Source organism: Zalophus californianus, chromosome 14 (assembly GCF_009762305.2).
Source record: "Zalophus californianus isolate mZalCal1 chromosome 14, mZalCal1.pri.v2, whole genome shotgun sequence".
Classification (NCBI taxonomy): domain Eukaryota; kingdom Metazoa; phylum Chordata; class Mammalia; order Carnivora; family Otariidae; genus Zalophus; species Zalophus californianus.
Genome location: NC_045608.1, coordinates 7385498 through 7412865, shown reverse-complemented (window position 1 = coordinate 7412865; position 27368 = coordinate 7385498). Strand labels below are relative to the sequence as shown.

At 53.0% G+C, this 27368-nt stretch overlaps 1 protein-coding gene across 2 annotated transcripts in view; it reads left to right on the top strand.

The window, feature by feature from the left end:
* LOC113912620 (MLX interacting protein) overlaps window positions 1-26676 on the top strand; it is a 59950-nt gene extending 33274 nt beyond the window's left edge. Inside the window, exons 2-17 of one of the 2 annotated variants that reach the window (XM_027576074.2) lie at window positions 9657-9763; window positions 10539-10624; window positions 12022-12111; window positions 12485-12526; window positions 12850-13021; window positions 13655-13744; window positions 14296-14387; window positions 15326-15980; window positions 16426-16547; window positions 16669-16858; window positions 18285-18409; window positions 18945-19046; window positions 19154-19281; window positions 19505-19628; window positions 21200-21329; window positions 21914-26676. In XM_027576074.2, coding sequence (XP_027431875.1) covers window positions 9657-9763; window positions 10539-10624; window positions 12022-12111; window positions 12485-12526; window positions 12850-13021; window positions 13655-13744; window positions 14296-14387; window positions 15326-15980; window positions 16426-16547; window positions 16669-16858; window positions 18285-18409; window positions 18945-19046; window positions 19154-19281; window positions 19505-19628; window positions 21200-21329; window positions 21914-22035 — 2377 coding nt within the window. In that variant the 3' untranslated portion in view covers window positions 22036-26676. The remainder of the gene's footprint in view (window positions 1-9656; window positions 9764-10538; window positions 10625-12021; window positions 12112-12484; window positions 12527-12849; window positions 13022-13654; window positions 13745-14295; window positions 14388-15325; window positions 15981-16425; window positions 16548-16668; window positions 16859-18284; window positions 18410-18944; window positions 19047-19153; window positions 19282-19504; window positions 19629-21199; window positions 21330-21913) is intronic. The other variant, XM_027576076.2, reaches the window with a different exon arrangement.
* Window positions 26677-27368: the final 692 nt, after the last annotated feature.

Below are 27368 nucleotides of genomic sequence, written 5' to 3'. Positions count from 1 at the left end.
CAGATTGGGAGATTCTCCTAAGACCAAAGCCCCCAGGCAAACAAAGACACCCCTGTCAGGCATGACATTCCAGGGGCATAGAGGTCACCTCCCAGGAGCAGAGGGCAAAGGCCAGACTCTCTTTGGATAAAGTTATTTCATTTCTTCACGACACAGTATTATCATCAAAATTCAGATAATAGTTATTTCTAGACAATGTAATTTCTGGGGACTTTGATTTTGTTTGTACTGTTTTGTGTTGTTTGAATTTTCTTTCAGTGTGTGTGTATAACTTAAAATCAATAAGACTAAAAACGCTAAAAAAGAGATTAATAGAAACAATCTCATGGGGTAGATGGGTGGGCAGCGAAGCAATAAAAGAAATGATAGAAGGAGACCAGTAGATACGACTGTACAAATGTATAATCTGCTTATTCGAAGATATGCTATATAAAGAATTAAAACCCCAAAACTTAAGGGAAACATTTGCAGAAACATCACAAATTAATATTATGGCATTACCAACCTAAAATAGCAAGAGAAAAGCAGCGAACATTTTAATGGATGGTGAAAACTGAGTGAGATCTGTAATCTGGTTAACAATAACATGCCAGAGTCGTTTCCTAGTGGGGAGATTGTGCTCACAGCTACGGAGGATGCAGCCCTGGGGAAGGCTGGGGACTCTTTGTGCTATTTTTTGCAACTTCCCGTGAGTCTATAATTATTTCAAAACAAAAAGTTTTTTAAAAGACAAAGGGGCGCAGACAGCTCATACAGTAAAAGAGACACATGGCTAATGCACATATTTTTTTAAGTATTAAAATTTATTAACAAATGATGCAAACTGAAGTGACATACCACTTTTTCTTGTTTTCAGTCTAGTCCCGTACCCAGGCCAAAGGAGTCTGAACACGCTGGGTTCTGGATTCAAGTTTATTTTCCTGGCAAATAAACATGAATCTGGCTTTAAATGGTGCCCTGCCCAGCATCCCTGCTCCTGCCGGGAAGTCCAGTTATGGCTAGAATCTGACCAGAAACTCCAAGCTTTAAAACTCAGCAACATGCCCCAGAACTGACTGCTATTCAGCAGCGTGCCCCAGCATTGGCTGGCACTCCCTCTGTCCTTTTATACCTCACCTGTAATTCTCCCGGTGAGGTGGACATATCACCATTTTATAGAAGGTGGGGCTTGGACAGCTCATGTCACTTGTCCAAAAATGGAAACCACTCTCCTTTCCCTGTTGGCTTGGAAGTGGTACAAGCATGGCAGTGTCTGTGCCCTCGTGGAAAGCCAGAACACAGGAGAGAGTGCTCCCAGCAAGGACACAGGTCACCAGAGTTCACAGACAGGGTGAAGGGGAGGTCACCACTGCAGCTACTCTGATTTTGCCTGGTTTCAACTCCTTCAAGTTTCTTTAATTTTTGAAGGTTATAGAAATGATTACTCCCTGGGCGCCTGGGTGGCTCAGTTGGTTAAGCGTCTGCCTTTGGCTCAGGTCATGATTCCACGGTCCTGGGATCGAGCCTCGTGTCCGGCTCCTCTGCTTCTCCCTCCCTCTGCTCGTGCTCTCTTTCTCTGTCTCTCTCTAAAATAAATAAATAAAATCTTAAAAAAAAAAAGATCACTCCCTGCTCATTACACAAAACAAACATAGGCCCTCATAAACGTGCTCACACACGAGGACAGATGCACACCTAGATGGGCACTAGCATGCACATGTACACAGTGTGCTCTCACAGTCACACCCGCACACCACATACCTGTACACACACACCCGCACACCGTATACATGCTGCACATACATCACACACCCACACACCACATACCTGTACACACACACCCACACACCGTATACACGCTGCGCATACATCACACACCCACACACCACATACCTGTACACACACACCTCACACACCGTATACACACTGCGCATACATCACACACCCACACACCACATACCTGTACACACACACACACACACCGTATGCACACTGCACATACACCACACACCCACACACCACATACCTGTACACACACACCTTACACACCGTATACACACTGCGCATACATCACACACCCACACACCACATACCTGTACACACACACCTCACACACCGTATACACACTGCACATACACCACACACCCACACACCACATACATCAACACATGCACACAACACACATTCGCTCACCTTGTCATAGGGCAGATCTGGGATGAGGATCTCAGGAGGCCATGTTCCTGCCTTGCTGTCATTGCCCTCAGAGTCTACTTTTCCAACAGGACTTTCTTTGAATATAAAAAAGTAAAATAGACACCAAGCGACCCACGAGGAGGATGAATTGCGGGTTTAGGCGTGGGAGCAGGACCTGACAACCTCGTGAGTTTCCTCTGGGAGGAGACCGCTTGGCCGAGAGGCCCAGGGCAGAGGCCCACAGCTCAGGCCATTCCGTTAAACACACGGCCCTCCTCCTGCCACGCCTCTCGCTGTGCCTGCTCCCCACGTCTTGGCTCCTCAATGAACCTTTGTCCGTCTGGAGCCTGTTAGTTTTGGCTCCTAGCAGCCTGTGGAACCAGGCCCAGATCCCAGGAAAGCCCATAGAGACCGCTCTTTTGAAGAAAAAGAGAATCCTGGAAGAGAGACCAGTCTGAGCATTATTAATCTGCTCACTTATTAAAGAAATCACTTAGTAAGCATTATCCTCATATTTGGGTCTAGTTCACAAAATTGACTTACACGTAAATTTTGTATCTGCTCATGTGATTAATTGCCTTCCCCAGTTAGCCCAAAGCCCTATTATAAGGTCTTGGGCGGTACCTGGTCTTTTTGCCTTATTTATTTTGAAAAAAAATAACATACTCTTGTATTATGTTTCAGCAGTATAAAACAGTAAACAGTGAAAATTAAGTCTCCAACTGAACCCCTTAATTCTCCAGTTTAGCTCTCTGAAGGGAAATCACTGTTTCCCTGTTGCGTGTTTCTCATGTATCTTTCTGAGCTTGACTGACAGGCTCTCTCCTTCTCCCCCACCCCCGGCCCAGCCTGTGTGTCTTGTGTGCGTAGCTCCCTGTTATGAATATACACAGTGGCCATGCTCTTCATCTTGCCCCTTAGTTTCCTTCTCGTTACATACAGCTTGTAGCTCTTGCCTGTGTCTCAGCACATAAAATGTGTGCTGCCCCACAGTGTCCCTCGGTGTGGGTACAGCACAGTTTTCAAGCCAGTTGCCTTTGATGAGTGTGTAAGTTCTTTCCAGCCTTTTGCTGCCATGTTGGTGCGGCTGCTTGATGTCTTTCACATGTGTCCTTGTGCACGTGTGCTCGTGGCGAAGCTCCTCACGGTGGGATTGGGAGTCAAAGGGGTGTGCGTCGAAAATGTTGACAGCTGTCTGCTGGCCCCCAGCAAAGTTGGTTTTGCCCATCCTTGTGTCCTCAGTGTCAGCGGACGCGTCAGAGCTCTCCCTGCCGGAGGCTGGACTGTTGGGGAAATGACACAGAGGACTTGGTCCGCAGCAGCACTGTTCATAGCAGCCAAAGTGTGAAACAGCTAATGTCCATCAGCGGGTGAAAGAAGAAACAAATGTGGTCTGTCCCTCCAGCGGGATAGGATTCCGCCATGGAAAGCAATGAAGGTTACAACATGGATGACCCGTGAAACTGGTGTGCTTCGTGAAAGAAGCCACACACAAACGGCCACGTATTTCATCATTCTGTTTATATGAAGTGTCCAGAAGAAACAAACCCAGAGAGACAAAGTGGATTAGTGGTTGCTAGGGCAGGGGGAGGAGGAGATGGGGAGTGACTGCTCCAAGGGTACAGGGCTTCCTTTTGGGATGATGAAAACTGCTCTGAAGCTAGGTAGCAGCGATGGGCACGGAGCATTGCAGATTGCTTAAAGCCACTGAATCGTATGCTTTAAAATGGTTGAAATGGTAAATCTTATGTCGTATGTACTTAACCACAATAAAAAAGAGTCCATAGGTGGTAGCCAGAATATTACCTTTATTGTTGATGAGGCTGAGGGTATGGCTTACAGGCGAATCACAGGCTGCCTTTCCAGGTGGCACAGACAATCCTGGACTAGTGTAGGCCTCACCCCCCCACCCCCCACCCCACCCCCCACCCCACCCCCGCTCTGTAGGAGCAGAGCAAGAGGAATGGCAGCTTGCTCCCAAGAGGAGAGGAAGGGAAGGGCCTGGACCACCCACTCCAGTTCCCCCTCCTCCACTCACTGCTAACACACCCACTCTACCCAGCTGGGTGGGAATAAAGCTGGGGGAGGTCTTGCTAGTGGGCGTCCAAGAAGCCTTTCGAGGAATGGTGGAGAAATATTGCCCCATAACAAGCAAGTATGGTTCAGTGAACAAATGAATGGGCCCACCACTCTTCTGGGGCCTGTAGCGACAGATCCTTGAGACTCTGCCTGCTTTCTTTTGTGGAGAATGGTCCTACTAGCAGTTAGGAGCTAACCCGACCTGGGAGGGACACACTCCAAAAATCTCATCTTGGTCCCACCCACCCCTGTTCTTACTTTCAGCTCCTGTCTGTGCAAAGCTTGCACTTTAATTTCCATTCCAAAGCAGTCTCTTGCCAGACCTCTGAAGAATTCAGAGTTTGCTAGTCTATCCAACAACAGTCCTTTTTTAAAGATTTATTTCTTTATTTTGGAGGCGGGAGGGGGAAAGGGGGAGAGAGAGACTCTCAAGCAGACTCCCCGCTGAATGTGGAGCCCAATGCAAGGCTCGATCCATGACCCTGAGATCATGACCTGAGCCAAAACCAAGAGTCCACTGCTCAACCAGTTGAACTCCCCCCCCCCCGCCCCACCGCCTCAGGCGCCCCGACCAACAGTTTTGAGAGACCTTTTTTGTACTCTGAATTTCCTGTTTCAGGTTGTGAGCCTGTCTTCTAGGAGTGTGTCCGTGGCAGGACAATGTGAAGATTTTTCATTATGGAAAAGGTTAACACTCACTTAGTAGCTCCGTATTTAAAACTGCCTCCCATGTGCCAGGCTTGTGCTAGGATGAGTCAGCCCTAGACCTTGGCCTTCCCGTAGTTTGGGGAGAATCTGGGGTCGTTGTTCTGACAGGAAAGCCCATGGGGCATGTAGGAGGGCAGTTTGGGGAGGTGAGGCCAAAAGGGCTTTGATTATTGAGGAGAAGCCAGTGGTCTTAAAAATCTTTGTAATGTGTTTCTGGTTATGCTTTTTTTTTTTTTTTTTTAAGATTTTATTTATTTATTTGACAAAGAGAGAGAGCACAAGTAGGCGAAGAGGCAGGCAGAGGGAGAAGGAGAAGCAGGTTCCCCGCTAAGCAGAGAGCCCGACGTGGGGCTCGATTCCAGGACCCTCAGATCATGACCTGAGCCAAAGGCAGACGCTTAACCGACTGAGCCACCCAGGCGCCCCTCTGGTTAAGCTTTAAAGAAGGAATGTGGTGGGGCATCTGGGTGGCTCAGTCCGTGAAGCATCTGACTTGATTTCAGCTCAGGTCGTGATCTCAGGGCTGTGAGATCGAGCCCCAAGTTGGGCTCCGTGCTGGGCACCTGCTTAAGATTCTGTCTCTCTCTCCCTCTTCCTCTGCCCCTTCTCCTCCAAAAAAGAAGGAATGTAGCATAATCCTGAGTTAGACCAAGAAGGACCCCCATCAGCCATGTCTGGAGGATGAGTGAAGCTGGGCCAGGGTTGAGGGGAACAGAAGCCCAACTACAGATGCTTTCTGGGGCCCCTGCTCTAGAGAGGTCTGCCAAGGGAGCTGCGAGTTCCCTTTAGAAGTGTGTAGAGCAGGCTTTCCCTAGTATGTTCCCTGGGAAACTAGACTTTGGGTCCCCCCCATGGAAAGGGTCCCAGTCCAGGTTTGATCTGTGGACATCTGCATAAGGAATGTCTCCTCTTCCCTCCTTGAAGACTGACAGTGACATCAGCACACCAGAGGCTCTGAGAAAGCCCATCAGTGAGGAGACTTAAAGAAATGTATCCCCACATGGGGCGCCTGGGTGGCTCAGTCGTTAGGCATCTGCCTTCGGCTCAGGTCATGATCCCAGGGTCCTGGGATCCAGCCCTGCATCGGGCTCCCTGCTCCGTGGGAAGCCTGCTTCTCCCTCTCCCACTCCCCCTGCTTGTGTTCCCTCTCTCGCTGTCTCTCTCTCTCTGTCAAATAAATAAATAAAATCTTAAAAAAAAAAATTTATCCCCGCATTTTTCTAAAAACGTGTCTATGGATTCCTTTTTTCTCTGTAGTACTTTGATATATAGAACTGTGCGTGCTGCTTCTTCAGATCTTGTCTTGAAATTTCTGTGGGCAAAGGGTGGTCAGTCACCATAAAAAACATCCTAGTTGCTCTTTACTGTCTGTGCTTCTGTGGGTGCCTTAGGTTTTGGTTTTGGACTCACTTCTTTGTGTTGGTTGAGCACCACCTGTTGACTGTTGAGATATTACAGAAATCTGGGACAGGGATGTGATGCCAGTTGTGTATTCTGAACTCTTACATATTTGTTCTGAGGTTTGACCAAATTTGACGCAAACATCAAGGAAAAGTGAACCATTTCAGCAAGCGAGGAGGAAGGAGAGGAGAAGCCCACACTGCCCCCGTCCCGTTCGGTTTCTGGCCCACAGGGCTTGAGCTCTCTTTGCATCTTCCCACCTCTTCATTGTGGGTAGTTGAAGCTGCCCGCGTGACCTAACGTCTTTGAGAAGATGCTCACATCAGCCACTTTTTCTTAAAGCAGGACTGAGGTTCGGTCTGTAGGTAGTAAGCACAGTGGCCAGTTCTTAACAGACCACTGCAGGACGTCAGAGGTTGTTCTCTTCCCTGGAGTTCTCATTCACATGGCAGCCCTTCTGCTTCTGTCCTCCGCGGCCATCTGTGGAGGCGGCAGACACCCTGGCAGGATTCCGCAGGGAAGGGTGGCCTTTGAATCCTGGCTTCAGCATGAGGAAGTTGTCAATTACAGAAAAAGTGTCTTTTTTCCCTTTAAGGAAATAGAAAAACAGGGACAGTTTTCTGTTTTGTTTTGTTTTGTTTTGTTTCCTGGAACCACCTGCCCAGCTAGATACCAAGTTGCTGGAAGGTCTTACAGAGGAGGGGAAAGAGGGTTGGTTTTGCCAGGTTGTGGGATCTAATCTACTCTGCCGTGTGCCCTGCTCTCCAGCCTGGTGTAAAGTGCCCTGCACGCCTCCCCCCGGCCTCATGCAGGGGCCCTTGACCAGGCGTGTGGTTGCTCACCTCAGGGCCCCCACAGGCAGACAGAAGAGCAGCAGGGGCCCCTCCCTGGCTCGGGGTTGAGCCCGTTTCCTCATCCTCCAGGCGGTAGCTGAGATGTTACCTCCTCCAGAAAGCCTCCCCTGACTACTCCGACTGGGTTGGTTATACACCTCTACGCTCCCACAGCCCTGTGCTCTTCTTTGTGACCCTCAGCGCCTGATGTGCTCCACAGGGCCGGGGCCTCGTGTGCCCCATCTGTTCCTTTCCTCCCTTTGTAGCGCCCATCCCTTGTCGAATGTGTGAATGAGACCCAGTCCCTGCCTTCAAAGCGCTTAGACAGGGCTGCCCTCTGCCCCGGTCTTTGTTCACTGGTGTATCGAGGGTGGAACCATGGGTGTCAGCTTTTTCCTCCCCTGGAGGAGGAAGGGCCACATGACAGTGGTGGCAAACACAAAAGGACTTGGCAAGTCAGGAGGTGTTAAAATTCAGGCCTTTCGGGGCGCCTGGGTGGCTCAGTTGGTTAAGCGACTGCCTTCGGCTCAGGTCGTGATCCTGGAGTCCCGGGATCGAGTCCCGCATCGGGCTCCCTGCTCAGCAGGGAGTCTGCTTCTCCCTCTGACCCTCTTCCCTCTCGTGCTCTCTATCTCTCATTCTCTCTCTCTCTCAAATAATTAAATAAAATCTTAAAAAAAATAAAATAAAATTCAGGCCTTTCAGTAATAACTTAAGTCCAGATAATTGAGATGGTTATGAATACCTTAAATTTATATTTGGCTATAGGGTTTACCAGTTATATGTGTCTAAGTGTATATGTGTACATACATACATACACACTGTCTCTCATTTAATCCTTATTAAAACACTCAGGAGGAGATGGTATTATCCTGAGTTTACCCAGGAAACTGGGTGTCAGACAAGCTACCTGACTGCAAAAGCCAGTGCTCATGCCGTGCAGCAGAGGCTCGAGACCTAGCCGTTGGCTACTGAGGCTGAGTGAAAGCGAACCACTTGGAGGTGGGTTAGGAGTACCTTTGGGCTGGGCAGAGATGGCAAGGAAGGTGACTGACACGTTGGAAACGTCCAGCCCTTTGAGCTGAGACTGCTGCTGTCTGTCTGTCCCTCAGAGTCTACGAGGGCGTCCTGTGACATTTTCTCTCTGGGGGTCATGGCCTTCTGGCCTGTGTGATCCAAAGCCTGGCTTGCTGGGTTGGGTGTGAGAGGCACGAGGTCTTGCCAGGTGCCCAGCCAGGGGCTTTGCTTTTTAAGCCAGGTTCTCAGGTTCAGGTAGGGTTTACTGCTTGGGTGCTAGTCTTTGGAGACCGGTTGCTATTCTTCACGAGGTCTCTGAGCGGCTTTGCAGAAGAGGTAGGGCTGTGGCTCACAGCCAGGTAGAACCACCAGAGCCCCCTAGAGTGTGGACTAAAGATCATGCCTTGTCCATCTCCAGCCTTCTGTAAAAGGGAACCCTGTGTCAGCCGCCCAGAGGTGCCTTCTGACAGCACTTGGCAAACTAGACTCTCTGAGAAGCCTGTGCCACTGGGGAGTGCTCCCCGCCTGCTGGTGGCTGGGGTACAAGGGCTCCTTAACTCATCCAGAGAATTATTCCCAGGCCCTGCTGTGTCCCACGGTCTGTGCTAGGTGTTTAGGGTGATGACACCTAACGGGCCTTCCCCTTGGCAAGCCGCAGGGTACTGCGTGCGGCTGTGGGTGTAGACACTGCTCCGTGGAGGGTGGCTGAATGCCGCCTTTGAGTTTGAATGGTGCTCAGGGAACCCTGAAGGAGTCGTCAGCAGCCTGGGGGAGGCCAGTGGCAGCATGGAGGAGATGGTGTTGGAGCAGGGGGCAGAAGGAGGTCCATGAAGAGTGAGGACCATGTGTGCACAGGTCGAGGCAGGAGAGGGTCGCGCAGGCTCAGAGGCCAGTGGGGCGTTTGTGTGCCTGCATTGTAAATGCCTCTTGGGGGCTGGTGGCAAAGAAGGTGGCCCAGGGTAAAGGAGCTTGGCTTTCGTTTATTTGCCAGCAGATTTCTTTCTTTCCTCCCTCCCTGCCCCCCACTTTATTGGGTTGTAATTGACATACAACATTGCATAAGTTGAAGTAAGGTATACAACGTGATGATCTGATATATTGAAAAATCAAAAGATTTTTAACTTTTATTATGGAAAATTTAAAAGACAGGTGAATGTCGACAGACTAAGACAGTGAACCCGTGTGCCAACACCTACCAACGCGTGGCCAGTCCTGTCCCCTGTGTGTGCTGACTCTGCCACCACCCCCACCGCCACCTCCCCCTTCCCTACTGCCGATCACTTGGAAGAAATTCCAAAGTGACATGTGCCTTCTGTCAGGCCTAGCCTGTGGCTTGTAATGGATTAATCCAGAATTTTCAGGCCTGGAGTGAGTGGGTGACACTTTTTGATTTCATTTCATTTTCAGAGAAACCACTAAGTTTCCCTTCTTTGTCTTACCTTTCAGTGGGAAGTTGGTGTCTCCAAAGTGGAAGAATTTCAAGGGCCTGAAGCTCCAGTGGAGAGACAAGATCCGGCTCAATAATGCCATCTGGCGGGCGTGGTACATGCAGTGTGAGTGGTACACAGGCTTCCGGCAGGAGGGGCCTGTGGGGGCCCTGAGGCCTTGTGGTGGGCAGGACCTCCAGGTTCTAGCACCTGGAGGCCTTTGCACCTTGGGGCCCAGAGCCCACTTTTCAAACATTATGCCTCAAAGGGAAGCCTCTCTTGGGCAGTCTGCAACAATAGGAAAACCAAGCCAAATCCTAATGAACTGGATACTTCTCAAGTGTCGGGCACAGGGGGCCAGTCACATGATCTGTGTCGTGTAGTTGCCTGTAATCTGCAGGAGACAGATGTGTTCGCCCAGGGTTCATAGCGTAATGTGCTATTAGGTTAGATGCTTGGGCCCAGCGTTGTAAAGGCAGAGGAGGGAGGGCTTAGGAGGGCTTAGTTCTTTCCAGGGGAGTCAAGGAGGTTGTAGCAGAGAGGTGATATTTGAAGAGTCAGGGAACAGTTCCTATTTTCAGCAGATCAAAGAAGATACAGACGCAGGCCTTGTTCATTCTCTAGCTGGCTTCATGCCGGTAGATCCGGTGACCTTTGCAGGAGATCAGCGTGCTTGGGCATGCTTGGGTTAGGCTGGCATTTCTTTTGATAAGCCAGACTCCCATTCTTACCCATGAGTTACTGACAGATTCTTTTCCTTTATTGTCTGAAATCTCATTTTCAGGGGAAGGAGAAGAACACTTGGGAGGGTCCCACCCTGAGGGGGATGTGGACAGAGGGGGCAGGGACTCCTTCAGGGGTCTTGGTCATAGTGATGACGTCTCATCCTTTCTCTGCCCAGATTTGGAGAAGCGCAAGAATCCCGTGTGCCATTTTGTCACTCCACTAGATGGCTCTGTTGAAGTAGATGAGCATCGCAGGCCAGAGGTACTTGGCTGGTGACCATCAGTAGCTGGAAAGGATCTGCCCTCATCAGGAGGAAGCGACTCTCCCAAGGCCGGGAGCAGGGGTTGGATTCCACAGCAGCAGGGGTGGGGTAGGGAGAAGGACCATGTGACCTCTCAAAGATGAAGTTGTGACAGACCACAGAGGCTCCCCTCTTCTCGGGCTGGGCTGACCCGAGCACTGAGGGGTTCTCCCATTGGGACTTACTTTCCACTTTCCCTTAACATTGGCATTTTTCTGGAAGTCAGTAGGGAGGGATCTGGGCTCCTTACAAGGCAGATATCTTTAACAGTTAAAGAACGGCCTCAAGATCTTTATATGCTGAGATGATAAGATGCTGAAGAAATAGTAAATGAAAAAGAAAAGCAAGTTGTGCAACAGTGTTTCAGTAACTTTATGTTAATTTTTTTTAAAGTGTGTATCTGTGTGATTGTGTGTAGGAAAAGTCTAGAAGGATATACAGAAATCCTTTATTGGTGGCTACCTCTGGGGAAGGGGGATTAGAGTGAGGTGGATACCCTTATACCCTTCTGCGTTGTTTTAATGTTATCCAAGCATGTCTCGAGGTTGGGATAAAAGGGGGAACAATTAGAAAGTAACCCAGTGAAAGACCCTTTTGAGTGGTGGGATGTGATCTGGTATTGGACAATATTAAGGAATACCATTTTGTTGGTCTGGTGATAATACTGTATTGTTCACTGTGAAGATTCTTTACCGTCAGGTACACAATGAAGTATTTGTAGGTGAAATTATATGGGCCTTGTGATATCTGGGACTGGCTTCTATATACTCCAGCCATAAACAAAAAGGAACCTGAAAGTGAGGCAGGCTCTCTGAGGAGGGCGTGACTTCTTCGTCACCAGAGTTCTTCAGGGATATGTGGAAGGGGCTCACCTGCGTGATGGGAAGGTTGAAGCAGCTACTCTTGGAAATCACTTTCCACCTAAAACTTCTGTGATTGGCCATTTGTTTTCACCCTTTGAAAATGTGGCAGAGTCTCCTGGATAAGGGCATTTAGTGCTACCCCTGGCTCTCTGTAGGGCTTTTTCAGTGCCTGGGTGGAGGGCCCTCTCCCTCTTCCCTGCCCGAGCACTCTCTGACCCGTGTCCAATCCAGACCCTTGGGACTAGTGCCACCAAAGTCGCAACTTGGTTATCTGAGGTCACGAAGTAAAAGCCCATCTCTAGGGTGGAGGCTAGTTGTAGCACAGAAGAGGTAGGACGCACTTTGTGAATGAAGCTGTATGCATGTGGGAGGGTTCTCTGAGCTGGATTCCCCGAGCTGACTGCCATTGTCAGACGCATCTTTATTTTCAGGTCGAGTTCTGCCAGTCAAACTAGATTGCCCTCTTTTGATTCTGACCCGCATTCTCTTCACAGGCCATCACCACAGAAGGGAAGTACTGGAAAAGCCGCATTGAGATCGTGATCCGGGAGTATCACAAGTGGAGAACCTACTTCAAGAAAAGGGTATCTGGCTTGGGCTCCAAGAACAGCGTGTTCAGGAAGCCCCATAGGGGAGGGAGGATCTAAGTCTACGTTCAGACACCGGCCCCCGAGGCTGTGGGTCCATCGCTGCCCCCGTGGAACCCAGTGTTCCAGCCAAGCCCAGGTGATGGGCCTGCTTTGGCCGTGTTTTTTGTGGTCTCAGTTCCTCCTGCTGCTAGTTATTCTACAAACACTGGTTGAGAATCTCTTCTGTGCCCAGCATGGGCCTGGGAATGGCAGAGAGCAGGATCCCCTCATGCACCTTCCAGGGAGAAGAGGCCTAGATGCTTCCAGGAGGAGCATCATCCCCTCCCAGGACCCTGGGTGACCACCGTGTCTCCCCTTTTCTCCACAGCTGCAGCAGCACAAGGATGAGGACCTTTCCAGCCTGGCCCAGGTGAGTGAGCTTGGGGGCTGGGAGGACCCTCATGGGAACCCTCCTTTGACAAGAAACAGCAATGACGTGGGTGGCCCGACAGTGAAGCCTGCCGCACCTACCTTCCTGCAGCTCCAGGAGGGGCCGCCCCCCTCCTCACACGGAGGACATGCAGACTAAGGAAACAGGCCAGTTCTCCCCGCTCCACGCACTCCCCTCCTCTTTTACAACAGCCCTTGCAGCTCTATACAGTAGGGTAACATACTCCCCTGGCATGATGTGATTGGGAATTCTGAGTTCACTAGTGCCCCTCTGACTTTTCCTCCTCCCTCTGTTGGCGGTAGGACGATGACATGCTTTATTGGCACAAACGTGGGGATGGATGGAAGACCCCAGTCCCCATGGAGGAGGACCCACTGCTGGACACAGACATGCTCATGTCGGAATTCAGCGACACCCTCTTCTCAACGCTTTCCTCACACCAGCCGGTGGCCTGGCCCAACCCCCGGGAAATAGGTAACCCACCTCTAGATCCTTGACTTTGAAAACACAGGTTTCCTTCTCTGCCAGCGCCCCCCGCCAACCTGGCCCGCCAGGGCAGGATTGGCCAACCTCGCTGGCATCTGAGGGCCACGTGCACTGAGTGGGTGGGGACTGCAAACGGACCTTCCTGAACAGCTGTCAGGGCCATGGTGCCCCTGAGAGAAGACTGGGTATTTGGTCTGAATCAATTTCACATTTCTGATGCTGTCCCCAAGTGATGGGGCCTTTGACTGGGAAGAAAATTAGAAGCATTCCTGGACATGACCTTTTACCTGGCTGCATTCAGGCATCCAGTTAACACCTCAGGGAAGAGCCCACAGACTAGCAGTGAGAACTGGGGATCTCTGCATCCTGGGAGTGTCTGTTTCCTGATACTTCACCTTTCTTATAAAAACTCTCTTTTTTTCCTTTCCTGCCTTCTGAGGGTGGAGAATAGCCACAAACCCACAAGAAGGTAGAAATTCCAGCCAGCCGCCTGCACTTCTCCTTGGAAGAATCTAGAATGTGAACAGGGCCAGGAGGATCCATTCCAGGCCTTTTATGTGTTTCTGCAACATTGTTTGAGAAGGCAGAATGATTCCTCTGTCTCCTTTCTGATTCTTACAGCACATCTGGGAAATGCAGACATGATCCAGCCGGGGCTGATTCCTCTGCAGCCCAACCTGGACTTCATGGACACTTTCGAACCCTTCCAGGGTGAGGACATGGGGCAGGGAGAGAGCATGGCTGCCTGGATCTATCTCCCTTTGCCCAGGATAAAGCACACTGGTGCTTCCCTTCATTAGAGTTTGCATGGGCAAGGGGGAGGACTTAGAATTTTTCCAGAACTACCTTTTTTTTTTTTTTTTTTTTGGTAGTAGCAAGGTTTGGGAAGCTTTTCTGCCACAGGGTTCTCTCACTCCTGCAGTCTCATCCTCAGGTTTGCCCAGGACCGTAAGCAGTTCTCCCTGTAGGCAGCAGAGGGCGCTGGCAACACAGCCACCTCCCTGCAGAGTCCTGCAGTTAGAACTGGGCTCATAAGAGCCGCCAAACACCAGGCTTGGGAGTATTTCAGACCCCACACTAGTTGCCAGCATGAGTGGTTCCGATCAGAGGGCCTCTTTCTGCAGAGTTACTTCAGGGGGGAGCGCCCTCTGTCCATGGCATTCCTCTGGGTAAGATGGGGTTCAGTGCCTGATTTATTTGGATCTTAATTCAAGGATATGATAGGCACACAGAGCTCAGAAGTGCCCGATGTTGTCTTTCAGACCTCTTCTCTTCCAGCCGCTCCATTTTTGGTTCCATGCTGCCTGCTCCTGTCTCAGCACCTGCACCAGATCCCAACAGTCCACCTGCTCAGGTAGAGGGAGCTGGGGAGAGGTGGCCAGGGCTAGGCCAATGAATAACCATGCAGTCATAAGCAAAGTGCTAGGGCTTGCTAGATCTAGTGCTGAACACACAAATAATGCATAAAGACGTTATTCTAGCCCTCCTTGAAAGCAGCCATAGATCTCCAAGAGGTGGGAGCTCTCGGTAAGCCCGTGCTCCTGCCTAAGGCTCCATGTAACCTGTGTGCGGCGAACTCTGTTCTAACCAGTTAAGAGAGGATCAGCAAAGGAAAACACGGATCACTAATAAAAAGTTCCATGTATTTCTTTTGCTTCCTATGTAACAATTAACACAAGTTGGTTATCAGCTGCTGGGGTTGCAGAGCTGAGTGAGGCACGGCTCTTTGCCCTTAGGGGCTCTCAGGCTGGTACCCATATCTAGTTAGACACCAGAAACCCTGGCCCCATCTTCTTCCATCTGGCTCTGGGAAGAATTTCTTCTATAGAGACCGAGGTCTTGACAATTGATTCCTTAGAGCGTTTCCCTTTTAGGAAGAGGTGACCTCTAGAAGTTGATACATGAAACTGTCCTGAGGGAACCCCTTGAGCAGCTGTGCGCCAGGCTGCCTGTGTTCTGTAACAGAAGATGGCCGGGACTTTGGGGGGACCCCTGCTGGACTCTAGAAACAAGATATTCCCAGGCCTAGAGCCAACTGTGTGCAGACAGTCACTTTGTCTGAGCTCTGTGTTATCATTTAGTCCCTAATGGAAACAAGACCCCTGCGGACTCCTGGAGAGACACAGCTCCATTCCCCCCAGATTAGCGGGAATGGGGACAGGAGCCATCGCCTTGTCCCTCTGTCTGAAGGTTCTGCTCAGGTGCCCAGTGTACGTTGTTGGACTTTGTGGTGTGTTGTACCAGGAAGTGACAGCAAGTTGTGTGATCCAGCATTTGTCCTTCCTTTCTTAGGAGAGCATCCTGTCAACCACCACTCTCCCCACCGTGAGCCTCCCTGATGGCCTCATAGCACCTCCTGCAGCCACCACCCTCGACCCCACGGATAGGCAGGGCTGTGAACGAGATCCCCGGCCTGGAGACCCCTTTATCCAGCCCACAGACTTCGGTCCTCCTGCACCGTCGCTGAATGTCCCTCAGCCTTTCCTCCCTGTGTTCACCATGCCCTTGCTGTCTCCCAGCCCTGCCCCAGCACCTGCTTCTCCTGCCCTGCCTTTAGCCCCACCACCCCCTGCCCCTGCCTTGAGCCCCTCGGCTCCATCTACCTTCCTACAGCCGAAGTTTGCTGGAGCCAGCAAGTCACCCTCCGTCATCACACACACGGCCTCTGCCACCCTCACCCATGATGCGTCTGCCACCACCTTCAGCCAGAGCCAGGGCCTTGTCATCACAACCCACCATCCCACGCCCTCAGTGTCCCCCTGTGGCCTGGCACTCCCTCCGGTCACTCGACCGCCAACTGCCGGACCTCCCCAACCCTGTTTAACTTTTGTGCACCCCAAACCTGTCTCTTTGACTGGGGGGAGGCCCAAACAGCCCCCCAAAATAGTGCCTGCTCCCAAACCGGAGTCTGTGTCCGTGGTATTGAAGAATGCTTGCATTGCCCCAGGTGAGTCAGGTGGAGGGAAGCCAGAGTCTAATCTCCCCTTCCTGAGGGATATTTCCCTGTCCCCAAGGCTTGCAAACTTGCGACTCACCCACACTGGTGAAACAAAAGGGTTCCAGTCTACCACATGTGTGTGATCTAGTCTGTTGTCTACTTTGTGGTCTTCTTTTCAAATTAGTCTCAACCCAGTTTGAAAAAGCATGGTTCAGGTGATCTCTTTCCTGGGTCTGTAATCTGTCCCCTTCAAGGAGAAGTTGCAAAACAAATGTCAGGTACCCCGGTGGTTTTGTCTCTCCGTGCCCTGCGGTGAGGAAGGCAATGTCTGAGCAGCAGGAGAGGGGTCTGCACTGCTCCTGGGGAGCCCTACAGTGCCTGGGCTCAGCAACAGTAGTGTCAGAAGCAGGCCCCCACGACTCCGGGCCTCACCCTCACCTTCTTGTTCTGGCAGCTGCCTTTTCAGGACAACCACAAGCAGTGATTATGACATCAGGCCCTCTGAAGAGAGAAGGGATGTTGGCTTCTACCGTGTCGCAGTCCAATGTGGTCCTTACGCCTGCTGCCATTGCCCGGGTGAGGGAGCCCTAGACAGACCCTCCGTGTCCTTATCACCCCAGCATGGCCCTGCTCTTGGGTGGTCCTCACCTGACATGACTCTGGTCGGGGGTGATCTCTGTCTCCTGTGTCACCTCAGGCTCCTGGAGTTACGGAGTTCCACAGTGGCATCCTGGTGACAGACCTTGGCCACACCACGAGCAGCCAGCCAGCCCCTGTCTCTCGGCTCTTCTCTCCAAGCGCTGTGCAAGACTCCCTGGTGAAGGGCGAGCAGGTCCCTGCCACGGGTTCCAGTGAGTGTGCGCTCCAGTCTGAATGGTTGGGACTTCGTGAGTAAAATGAGCATGCCCATACCTGGGTCAGGGAGACTGCCCGTGGGGTTCTCCGGGATTGAGGCTGGACTTACAGGATGTGCAGTGAGGTCTTAGAAGCCTAGTGGCCCACGCTGGAAGTGCTCAGTGTAGTGCCAGATCATCCACAGTAGCAGGAAAGTGGCAAGCGTGTGCGGGGCAGGCAACTAATGCACTTGGGGAACACCACTCTGACCTCCTTCATAAAGGCCTGGCTCTGAGCTACCAGTTCTGATCCAGACAAGGGATTGAGGCTGTCAACGCTTTCCAGAAAATGGAAACCACCCAGGCTTGTCTCCACATCAACGTGGTCATCCCTTAGTTTTCAAGCACCTCACATCATTGAGCCCATTTCCACACCGTGGGCCTTCCATTGGCAGGACTATCGGGGGAGAACTGATTTTGCCCAGTGAAGAGCCATGAAGCCAGAAATAAAGGATTTGCCCGAGGTGGTGTGTGCCCCTGGCGGTGGGGGTAGAACCAGAACCTAGGCTTCCTCCTTTCAGATGCCCCATCTGGGAGGGAGACCAAAGGTGCCTTGTCTCAAATAAAACCTGGGCATGGTTGCTCCTGGAGCTCTATGGTAAACAGTTGTCTTCCCTGAACAGTCAGGAAGACCTGAGGAGGAAAGGTCTCTGCCTACAGAGATCAGACAGTAGAGGGACTTGTCCAAGGAGGCCGGACGAATAAGGGCCTCCAGTCTGGAAAGCTAAAGATGAAGACTAGTTAAGAGTCAGGCCCCTACAGTGGTGTAAGTTAGGGCTCAGGTAGCCTAGTGTTACCCTGTCTGCTGAGGCGCAGAACACTGGGTGTTGGAGCTGCGTGGGGAAACTGAGCAGCAGGGCAGGGAGGTGGGCAGCGCCACAGAAAGGAGTGCACTGAGGCTCTCTAGGCAGGCAGGTGGGGCAGCCCCAGAGGTTCTGGGGGCCTCCTGAGAGATGCCAGTGACCAGGGCATGGCTGGTGTGGAGTGAGCGAGATTGAAAATACAAGAAAATGTGTATGTAGAGTTGAAGGAACAAAAATAAACAGATACGTGTACTTGACACACAAGGTAAGAACTAGAGCCTCGCAGAGGCTGCGGAAACCGCAGGTGGCCCCCACGAGGCTTGTTAGTAAGCTGGGTTAGCAGTTAGGCCTCCTCTCAAAACTCTCCGTGTCCCCAAGACCTGTGGCTGGCCAAGCTCAGGCCATGTTCCTACCCCACGTCCAGCCAGCCTTCATCAGGCCTTGTCCACACCTAACAGAACCCTCCTTGGGATGTTGGCAAGGATTTCTCCAGTTTTTGCTCTGGGGTCGCTGTGGGAGGTTCCGGATGGGTTTCCAGGGTTTGGGACTTGTGGGGCTTCCCTTACTGGGTGAGCTGCAGCCAGCCGTGTCCTAAGAGGAGTCTCTGTTCTTCTCAGGTCGAGATTGCCCAAACTCAGGGCAGGCCTCTCCATGTGCTTCAGAGCAGAGCCCTAGTCCCCAGTCTCCCCAGAACAACTGCTCAGGGAAATCGGCAGACCCCAAAAATGTGGCTGCTTTAAAGGTATCACAGGTCTCTCTTGGGTCTTGATTTCCTTGGAGGGATGGGGGGAGGGCACGGAGGAGAATATCAAGGGACCGTTGGGGCAGCTGCGTCCCTTACTAAGGACACACAGGAAAGGAGCAGCACAGACCCGGCTGGTGTTCCAGCAGGCTAGGGTAGCATCAGGAACCTGGATGTTTGCTACTTTATCTGGAGACAAGGTCGGCTCCTCCCATTCCCCCACCTGCTAGCCGGCCCTGAGCCCCGGAACCAGCCCTGAGCCCCGTAGCATGCGGGAGACGGCGGCTGGAGGAACTGGGTCAGCGGGGGAGTGGGCCGAGGGTGGCTGGGAAAGGCTGATCAGCAGTGGTCATGGCCCCTGCCGAGGGCCTCCACTCAGCAGGCAGGGTTTTCTAGCAACCCTGTCCTGCCCCCTCACGGCTCCTGTCGCCCCTCCTTCCACTTACTCTCTAGCCCCTGAGCCGCAGGTTGGGAGGGAGGGGTGGTGGCCCTGTGGTGCACCCTGTGTCACAGCGACCACTCGATTCCCCAACAGAACCGGCAGATGAAGCATATTTCAGCTGAGCAGAAAAGGCGCTTCAACATCAAGATGGGCTTTGACACCCTCAACAGTTTGATCTCTAATAATTCCAAGCTGGTGAGTGGTGTCAGGTGGGCGGGGAGCCCCTGTGTTGGCCTCGGCACCGGCTAGCCAGGCAGGGTCGCCGTGGCTGCCGTGGTTTGACCCTGCCACCCCTGTCCCAGACCAGCCACGCCATCACACTGCAGAAGACCGTGGAGTACATCACCAAGCTGCAGCAGGAGCGGGGCCAGATGCAGGAAGAAGCCCGGCGGCTGCGGGAGGAGATCGAGGAGCTCAACGCCACCATCATGTGAGGCTGCGGGGGTGGGGCCCGGGGCTGGTGCCTCATCCTCCCAAGCGCGTGTCCCAGAGGCAGGAGGGTCCTTTGGGCTTTTGTCATCCTCCTCCTCCTGAGGCCTCCCCTCTTGGGCCCGCAGTGACCAGCGGCAGCTGGCCCTGCCCACTTGGCGCCTCAGGGTCCAGCTTCATCGCTGGCCGCTCTGAGCTTCCTCTGATTCTTCCTGTCGTTGCAGCTCCTGCCAGCAACTGCTTCCTGCCACAGGAGTGCCCGTCACCCGGCACCAATTCGATCACATGAGGGACATGTTTGATGAGTATGTGAAGAGCCGGACCCTACAGAATTGGAAGTTCTGGATTGTATCTTTGGGTTTGCTTTGCTTCTCCCGCCCCCCACAAATGGTTGCTGTTGAGTTCATCCAACAGGCAGTGCTGGTTTCTGCCTCGGTCGAGGGGCCTGGCCTGGCCCGTGGTGGGAAGGGGGGCTATTGTTGGTGACCATCCAGGCTCGGGGCTTCCTGGGGAAGCAGAACAGATCAACTTTGCTCTCTCCGTGCTTGGGAAATAAAGATGCTTTATCGCGAGGTGCCAGAGCCACCTGCTGAGGCAATGCTGTAGGAAGGAGGTAGGATCTAATCCGACACATCCTGGCGGCCATCTCCGGGGAGGGGCGAGTACTGCCCCGTGAGATAGATGGGAAACCAGGGCTCATAAATCACTAAGCGGCAGAGTCAGGATTTGAAACCAGCTCCCTGCAGGTTGTTATCTGCGTTTGGGCCACATGGTCTTCGATGCTGTTATGAGGCACGTACATCTGCGTGCTGGGGTCCATCTCTGGGGCCAAAGCCCGCCTGCGCTCAGCCTTCCAGATATCAGCAGGGCCCCTCTGGGGGACAGCCCCTGCCTTGTCCGTCCCCTTTCAGCCACCTCTCTGCCTCAGACAATCTACACACATGGTAGGTTGGCCATGTGTCTTCACCTTCTTGCTGACAGACTGAAGAGACAGCCGTTGAGGAGCAGAGGATTTTATCTGTTTGCACTCTAATGGCTGGTTTTGAAGAGAGGGATGACAGACCAGACAGCAGCTCTGTTGCCTCTGCTCTGCCCGGCTTACCCAGCCTGGCTCTGGCCCTTAGCACTGATGGAGGTGGCCCGGCTTACCCAGCCTGGCTCTGGCCCTTAGCACTGATGGAGGTGGCCCGGCTTACCCAGCCTGGCTCTGGCCCTTAGCACTGATGGAGGTGGCCCGGCTTACCCAGCCTGGCTCTGGCCCTTAGCACTGATGGAGGTGGCCCGGCTTACTCAGCCTGGCTCTGGCCCTTAGCACTGATGGGGGCGGCAGCTGGGATGAGCCAGGACCTCTTTGGTAAAGTGGCACATTCTTCATCATCAGCCTCAGCTCGGGGGCCCTGGGCACAACCGTGGCTCAGATCAGGGAGAAAATGGACCTCATGCTTTTGCGGATTTGCTTGCCTAGGATGGTTTGGGAGACCCGCACAGAATGTGACTAAGAGCCAGCACGTGTGTTTATCACAAAAGACAGATCTCCTCCATCTCTAGACAGCTTCTATTTTGTGGTCTGCCGTGTGCTTCTGCTCTTCTTGCAGGTATCCATAGACCGCTGGCTTTCATGTCAGGGTGCTCGGACCTGTTCCACACTGAGGAAACGTCTGTGTCCCTCCCTGCCTCCGGCCTGCTCAGTGGTCATTAACCTATTGCTCAGTTAGAGTTAGATGGAAAGATTTCAGGGGAATGTGAGGGTGCATCTTATCTAGATCACACTCCCTCATCAACTGTACGTGGTTACTTGTCGTCCCTGGGGAAGTTGGTCACGGGCAAGACCGTAGCTGGACTTTATTCTCCTCACCCCCGGTTACATGTCTGCCGGCCTCCTCCTTGCTTATCTTTTCTTTAACCCACGTGCCGTGCAGTTCAGTATCATTATCAAGCCGCTGTTTGAGTCCTTCAAGGGGATGGTGTCCACCAGCAGCCTGGAAGAGCTGCACCGGACGGCGCTGTCCTGGCTGGACCAGCACTGCTCCCTGCCCGTCCTCAGGCCAAGTGAGTCGGGGGCTACGCAGGGGCCGCGGCATCACGGGGGCTCGCCAAACCCTTGAGGATAGTCCCAGGGAGAGGAGGGCCTTTGCAGACAGTGCCGTGGCAGGTCCAGGCGCCCCCACGAGCAGCTGCGTCAGCAGGAGGCCCCGGCCAGAGAGGCCGGCTGCGGGACAGGGGCATGGCCCCTAGCGCCTCTCCTTTACTTCCTGTCATCGCCGTGCATCCATGTGCTCAGGTCCGCCTTGCATTTATTGAGCACCTACTGTTCACCAGGCCCTGTACTTTCAGATGTTTTCTGATTTAATTCTTAGAACTAACAAGGCTGCGCCCTTATACTGAGGTTATAGAGGTGGACAAACGGGAAGAGCTTGGGGTTCCCTGCTTGTCTGCAGGAGAGGAGACGGGATTTGCAGTTATCCTAGGGGCAGAGAGGCTTTGCCGGCGTCTGTCCCTCAGTGGCGCTCTCCTTCGGTGACATGAGAATTACCACACGGGTTTGCGCGGAAGAGCGCGTGTGCTGTCCACGGTGGGACCTGAAGCGGCCGTGTGTGCCTGTGCCCCTGGGCTAACCTCCCCCTTTCTTCCAGCGGTGCTGCACACCCTCCGGCACCTGAGCACCACCACCTCCGTTCTGACAGACCCGTCCCAGCTGCCAGAGCAGGCGGCAGAGGCCGTCACCGGAATCGGCAAGAGATCGGGGGAGTCTTAGCGGCGCCTGGCGGGCACGTGGCCGCGCAAGATGCCATGGAGGCTCTTCCCTGCCCGCGGAGAGGGTGCTGCACCCCATGCCTCTCCTGACGCAGAGCTCAGGGCCCCCCTCCAACTCCACCGGCCCACTGGGCCACTCAGAACACTGCGCTCAGGTCTGAAGCAGGTTCGGGTCCTGCCGACAGCAATAGCCCGTCTTTGGGAACCCCTTGCTGTGAACTCTTACTCATTGACCTCAGTCGTGACCTCCCCTGCCCTCAGGCAACCCAGACAAAGTCCCGTCCTGCTGGTGGTCTGCCGGGCCCCTGGTGCCTGAGCAGGGAGTAGAGGGGACAAATGGGGCACGGCCTGCTCCTGGGAGCTGGGAAGCGTAAGGGTTCCTCTTCGGTTCTGTCCTCAGACTTCTGGATGTTCGCTCCTGTCACCCCTGGGCACTCGGATGGCGCTGCTCTGACTCTCCTGGGGGGCAGGTGGAAGGCACTTCCCTTCCTCCCTCAGACTCTGACCTTGTAAGTAGGTTTGGACAGCTGCTCCCACCACACAGGCCGCCAGGGAACCCCGGAACCCGCGTGCGGAAGCGGTGGGTGTGCACGCTCGCGGCGCGAGAAGGATCGCACATCAAGGCAAAGCTGCTGGTCTGGCTCGGAGACCCCTCGGGCGGCGCCGCGGGCGGCCTCGTTCTGTTCTGCCGGTGCTGCGGCAGCCACCGTCGGTGGCTTGAGAACCGTGGTGGGGACTCCGGCGGGGCCTCAGTGGGCGCCACCTCACCGCATGGCCCTTGTTCTCCACCTTCCTCCAAGCCGCAGCCTGGGATGAGCCAGCAGCCTTGGGTGCATGCTCACAGCCCTGAGAGCGTGGCGTTTGAGAGGCCAGACTCCACGGTGCTGCCATGGGTCTGTCGCCTTGCCTGGATGGTTCAGCCGGGAGCCCCAAACCATAACAGTTCTCGGACCAAAGATGTCACCACACCCAAAGTCTGTCCTGTGTTGTGTTTGGAGGAAGAAATTGAATGTTGATGGGCAGCCCTCTGAGGCAGCCAGCCTCAGAGCTGTCTCTGGGCATCTTCCAGATCATACGGTGAAGAGTTACACTCGTGTTTGATTAAGGCGGAGGGATATCTGGAGGCAGCGGCCTGCTTCTGAACATGGAATTGCATTCGGGGTGTCCAGGCCCATCCTCTTGCTCTATGTGCAAGAGGAGCTGCAGATGGAAGGGCGGGTGCTCTCTCTAACACTCAGGAAGCCCAGCCAAGGGTACCTCCTCGTTGAAAGAATGTGCTTTTAACGTCCTGCTGTGAAGTTCAGAGGCTCAGTGGACTTTCCATTCAATCTCTGTCCTCCCTGCCAGAGATGGAGCCTGCACAGTGCTAGGCAAGGCTGGAAATGCTGGGGTAGGCTCTGGGGGGGCGCTACTGAGGGCAACCTCCTGCAGCTTGGACCCATTTGGAGGCTCACGCGGGTTCCTGGAGGCCTGCTGAAGGTGCTCGGGGGCAGCCAGCCCTGCCTCAGCCTCAGTTGATGGAGGATGGCAAGGGTGACGTCTCTCTGCCGCCGGCTGTGCCACCGTCTCTCCTGCAGGTCACCGACCAGTCACCTACTCCCTTGTCTGTGCTTCAGCCCCGCACAAGAGCAGCTTGGCGGCAACCCTCAGTCTCTCCAGAAAACGTGTTTACAAGCCTCCCAGATCACTCCCCTGAGGGGCGAGCACAAGACAAGGCTGGGCTGATCCTTAATGTCCACTGGGAAATGGTAAGAGAACTCATCCTTCACCCCAGGATAAACTCGGAGTTGCCCTTCCAAAGGGGAAGACCACCATGGTAAGAACTCACTAGGGTCAAAAGGAAAAACACGAGATATCCCCAGGGCTTGTGGGGGGTCATGAGCTCCGTCCCTTCCCCAGTTCCTGTGCCTTTGTAAACCACGTGAGTGGCCGGAATGCTTGGCCCACCAAGATCTCTCCTAAATGAGCAGCCTTCTCCCCACCCGGTGCTGGGAGTCTTTTTTTTTTTTTTTAACTCTGTGGGATATAAATTTGGCCTCTTGCTTCTTCGGCCTACCTCTCCTTCTCTTCCTTTTGCTGAATTAATGTTCATGATTCTGTTTTGTTAAATATTTAAGGCTGTTGGGTCACCTGAGACTTTGAAGGGTGTGTGTGTGTGTGTGTGTGTGTGTGTGTGTGTGTGTGTGTGTGTGTGTGTGTGTCCTAGCAGACTGTTAATTAGATGCATGTTTTTGTTTTGAGACATTGACTTAAATCCATTTCTCTTGGTGCTCACGATTACCACGGCTATAGGGCCACAAAGCTGTATCTCTTACCACAGACATGTTTCTTGTCCCAGAATCATTTCTTACTTTGGAATCTTGCCCGATGAATCTGGCCAGACAGAGGGGCCCAGCGGGGGCGCAGGGACAGCGAGATCACCCTGCCAGAGGCCTCCAAGGCGTGCTGCCCACAGGGCCGTGCTTTGTTTACACTCATTTTCACCCCTGCTCCTGCCTCTGCTCCCATAAAAGAAACTTTAAAATGCTGACACTTTGGAGAATAAAAAAAAAAATCAATCTGAAAAGGAAAAAAAAAAAAGCCTGTCTGGCACATAAATCTTTGAAAAGCATTTCTGTGAAATCTTTCTGTGCCATCAGCCCCCTTCACACTCCTGCCTGCTCTTTCACGATGAGTGGGAAACGCAGGGACAGGGCAGGTGCCACCGCGGGGCTTTCTGAAAGTTGGCGGGCCCGTCCCTCCCAGCTCAGGCGGGTTACACTGGCAAGTCACCCCCCCAGGGGGGCCCCAGCCCATGCACCCCCGCTGCTGTCCAGCCGGATTTTCTCACACGAAAGCAAAGGTCCCAGCGTCAGAAGTTAGAGTTAGTGAGGTGCTAGCGGACGTCACTGGCCCTTGTCAGGAGGAAGGACCGAAGGGCAGGGAACCCCCAGCGCCACCCTATTCTTGGAGCCTCCGCAGGAGGAGGGGTGGCCAGTTGTCGCCCATGTGCCCTTGGGCACCCAGCTTCATCCGCTTCCTGCCCTTGTGACCTGACGGTTGGACCGGAAGGTATTCCTGCTCTGGCCGATAGAAATATAAACTTAGACTGAGCAAGCATGGCCCCCCAGGGTAGTGCCAACCCCCTTTGTCTCGACCCAGGTGAAGGGGTCTGGCGGCAAGTGACCTGAGAACTAGAGGAACGAGGAGCAAGTCCATTGTTTGCAGGATTACAAGCTGGCACGGTCTAGCTGAAGCACACGGCATGGCACCGGGCTGTCCTCAGTGCTCCCTGCCCCATGCCCAGGACCCCCACACTTTGATGGATAAGCTGGTCCACTCTCTCCTCTCTCTCTGGTGGAAAGTTGCCTTTCCCTAGAGATGCCCTGCTTCCCATTACGCACCTTGCCAGTGACGAAACCCACCCACCGCTCGTGGGAACTTAGCTTTGCCAAGTGTTCCCTCGGTCATGGTCTCATTGGAGGAGAGAGCTGGGGTGCCCTGGTGTGAGCAACATTGGCAGCCGCAGGCCCGAGTCTTCACCTCGGTGCCCCGATACCGCGTATGTCGAGGATTTTCACCAACGTCTGAACATGCACAAGGGGAGAAGGGGGTTGGAGGGTGGAAGAGCTTGGAAGCTCAACACCTGTTTGTAACTTTCAGTAGTCTCCCTGGCCTTGACCCTCTCGGATCGGACGGACGGCAAGAGCAGGGAGAAGCCTTAGGACTTAACTGTGTACCTCCAGAAACTGCCCCGTTTTGTTTTCCTTCTGAGGACTTGGCTTTCCTGGCTCATCACGCGGGGGGCTGTTTCCTTGTCGGGGTTTGCGAAAATCAGCCTTTGAGAAAGAAAAGGGAACTTTTCATGTTAAATGTTGGCTTTGATTCAGTGTGTGTGTGTCTTTGTGTGCGCGCACGCATGTGCACGTGCTTGCACAAGCCCGCCTGTGTGTGTTTACTTAATGGAACTTTATTTTTGTGAAATTCCTTCCCAAATATGTAGCAGAATTCACTTCCATCTCCCAGTCAAACTTTTGGTTTCACAGTCAACCCTGGGCACCACTAATTTGAAGAATTGCCTTCTGGGTTTCTAAACAGAGGTGTGCTCCTCCCAGGGCTTGAGATTGTGGAGGGTTTGGGAGAAACGGATACATTTCTGTAGAGTTTGTCCTGCAGTTGAAGGGTATGAAGGGCTCAGCCCAGGGACACACAATTCCTAGACTGTGTTTCTCACAAGGGAGCTTGAACACAGCCTCCCCCCAACAACGCCCTGCTGTTTCTCTACCCGAATCTTCTCAGACGGCCCGCGAAAGGGAACCTTGTTCATCTACTTATTTTGTAACATCACAGCTGAGCCACCACAGCGTTCTCTTCCTTTGCCAGCTTCCAGTTCATTGTGTAAATGGTTTGTTTTTTCTGTTGTGAGCCTTGGTGATTGTGTCAGGGCTCCGTTAGGAGACGGTTTCCCCTCGTGGTCCGAACAGCAAAACCTGAGAAGAGCCTTGTTACTTGGAGGCTCCCTCAGGCCTGCACCATCCAGAACACCACCCTCATGCTCCGCTGTCAAGAAGCACGTTTCCACCAGCTGTATTCAACACTACAATGCAGTTTTAAAACTATATTTGCATCCGAGACAATAAAAAGCTGTATTTTTTGAAAAGCCTGTGATGTGTGGTCTTAAATGCTACCGTGTTGGGCTGTGGAAATGATGATACTGGGAGATCGGAACAAAGTGATGCTCAGACTGGCTTACTCCTTCCAACCTTGGGCGGTAGCTTCAGCCTGGGGTGAAGGCTTGGGGGAGAGAGGCCCCAGGTGAGTAGGGGGTCCTGAAGAGAGGCTGCTGGAAGGACCCATGTCAAAAGCCCCAAATCACCGATTCTCGCTGTGAATTCACCAGGGTCTGGTGCTCCAGGCCTTTCCCGGGTGGACAGAGTTCAGTGGTGCTTGTACAAACTGCCATGTCCTCATCTGGAACCCAGGCAAATGGCACCTGCCCTGCACACTTGAACAGGGTGGTTGTGAGGTTCACATAAAATCCTCTAAGGGGGCTCGGTAACCCATGAGACACTGTACTTAGAAAGTGTAGGTTCTCGTCAGTATGGCTAACACTGACCCCAGTGCTGAAAGTGTTCTAAGTCCAGGTGATGGCCCCAGGAGGCCGTGGTCTCCTGGCTAACCAGGGACCCAAAACCGTAGGAAAAAGCAGGTAAGTTGACCAGCAAAGATGCCCTTTGTTGATCTGAGAAGATATGGATGATCTCTGTTCATTTTAGAAGCTTCTCTTTTTTCCATACATTATTCCTGCACCCACCACCCCCCATCTCCCCCACCTCAGCTCCTGGTGCTTGAGAG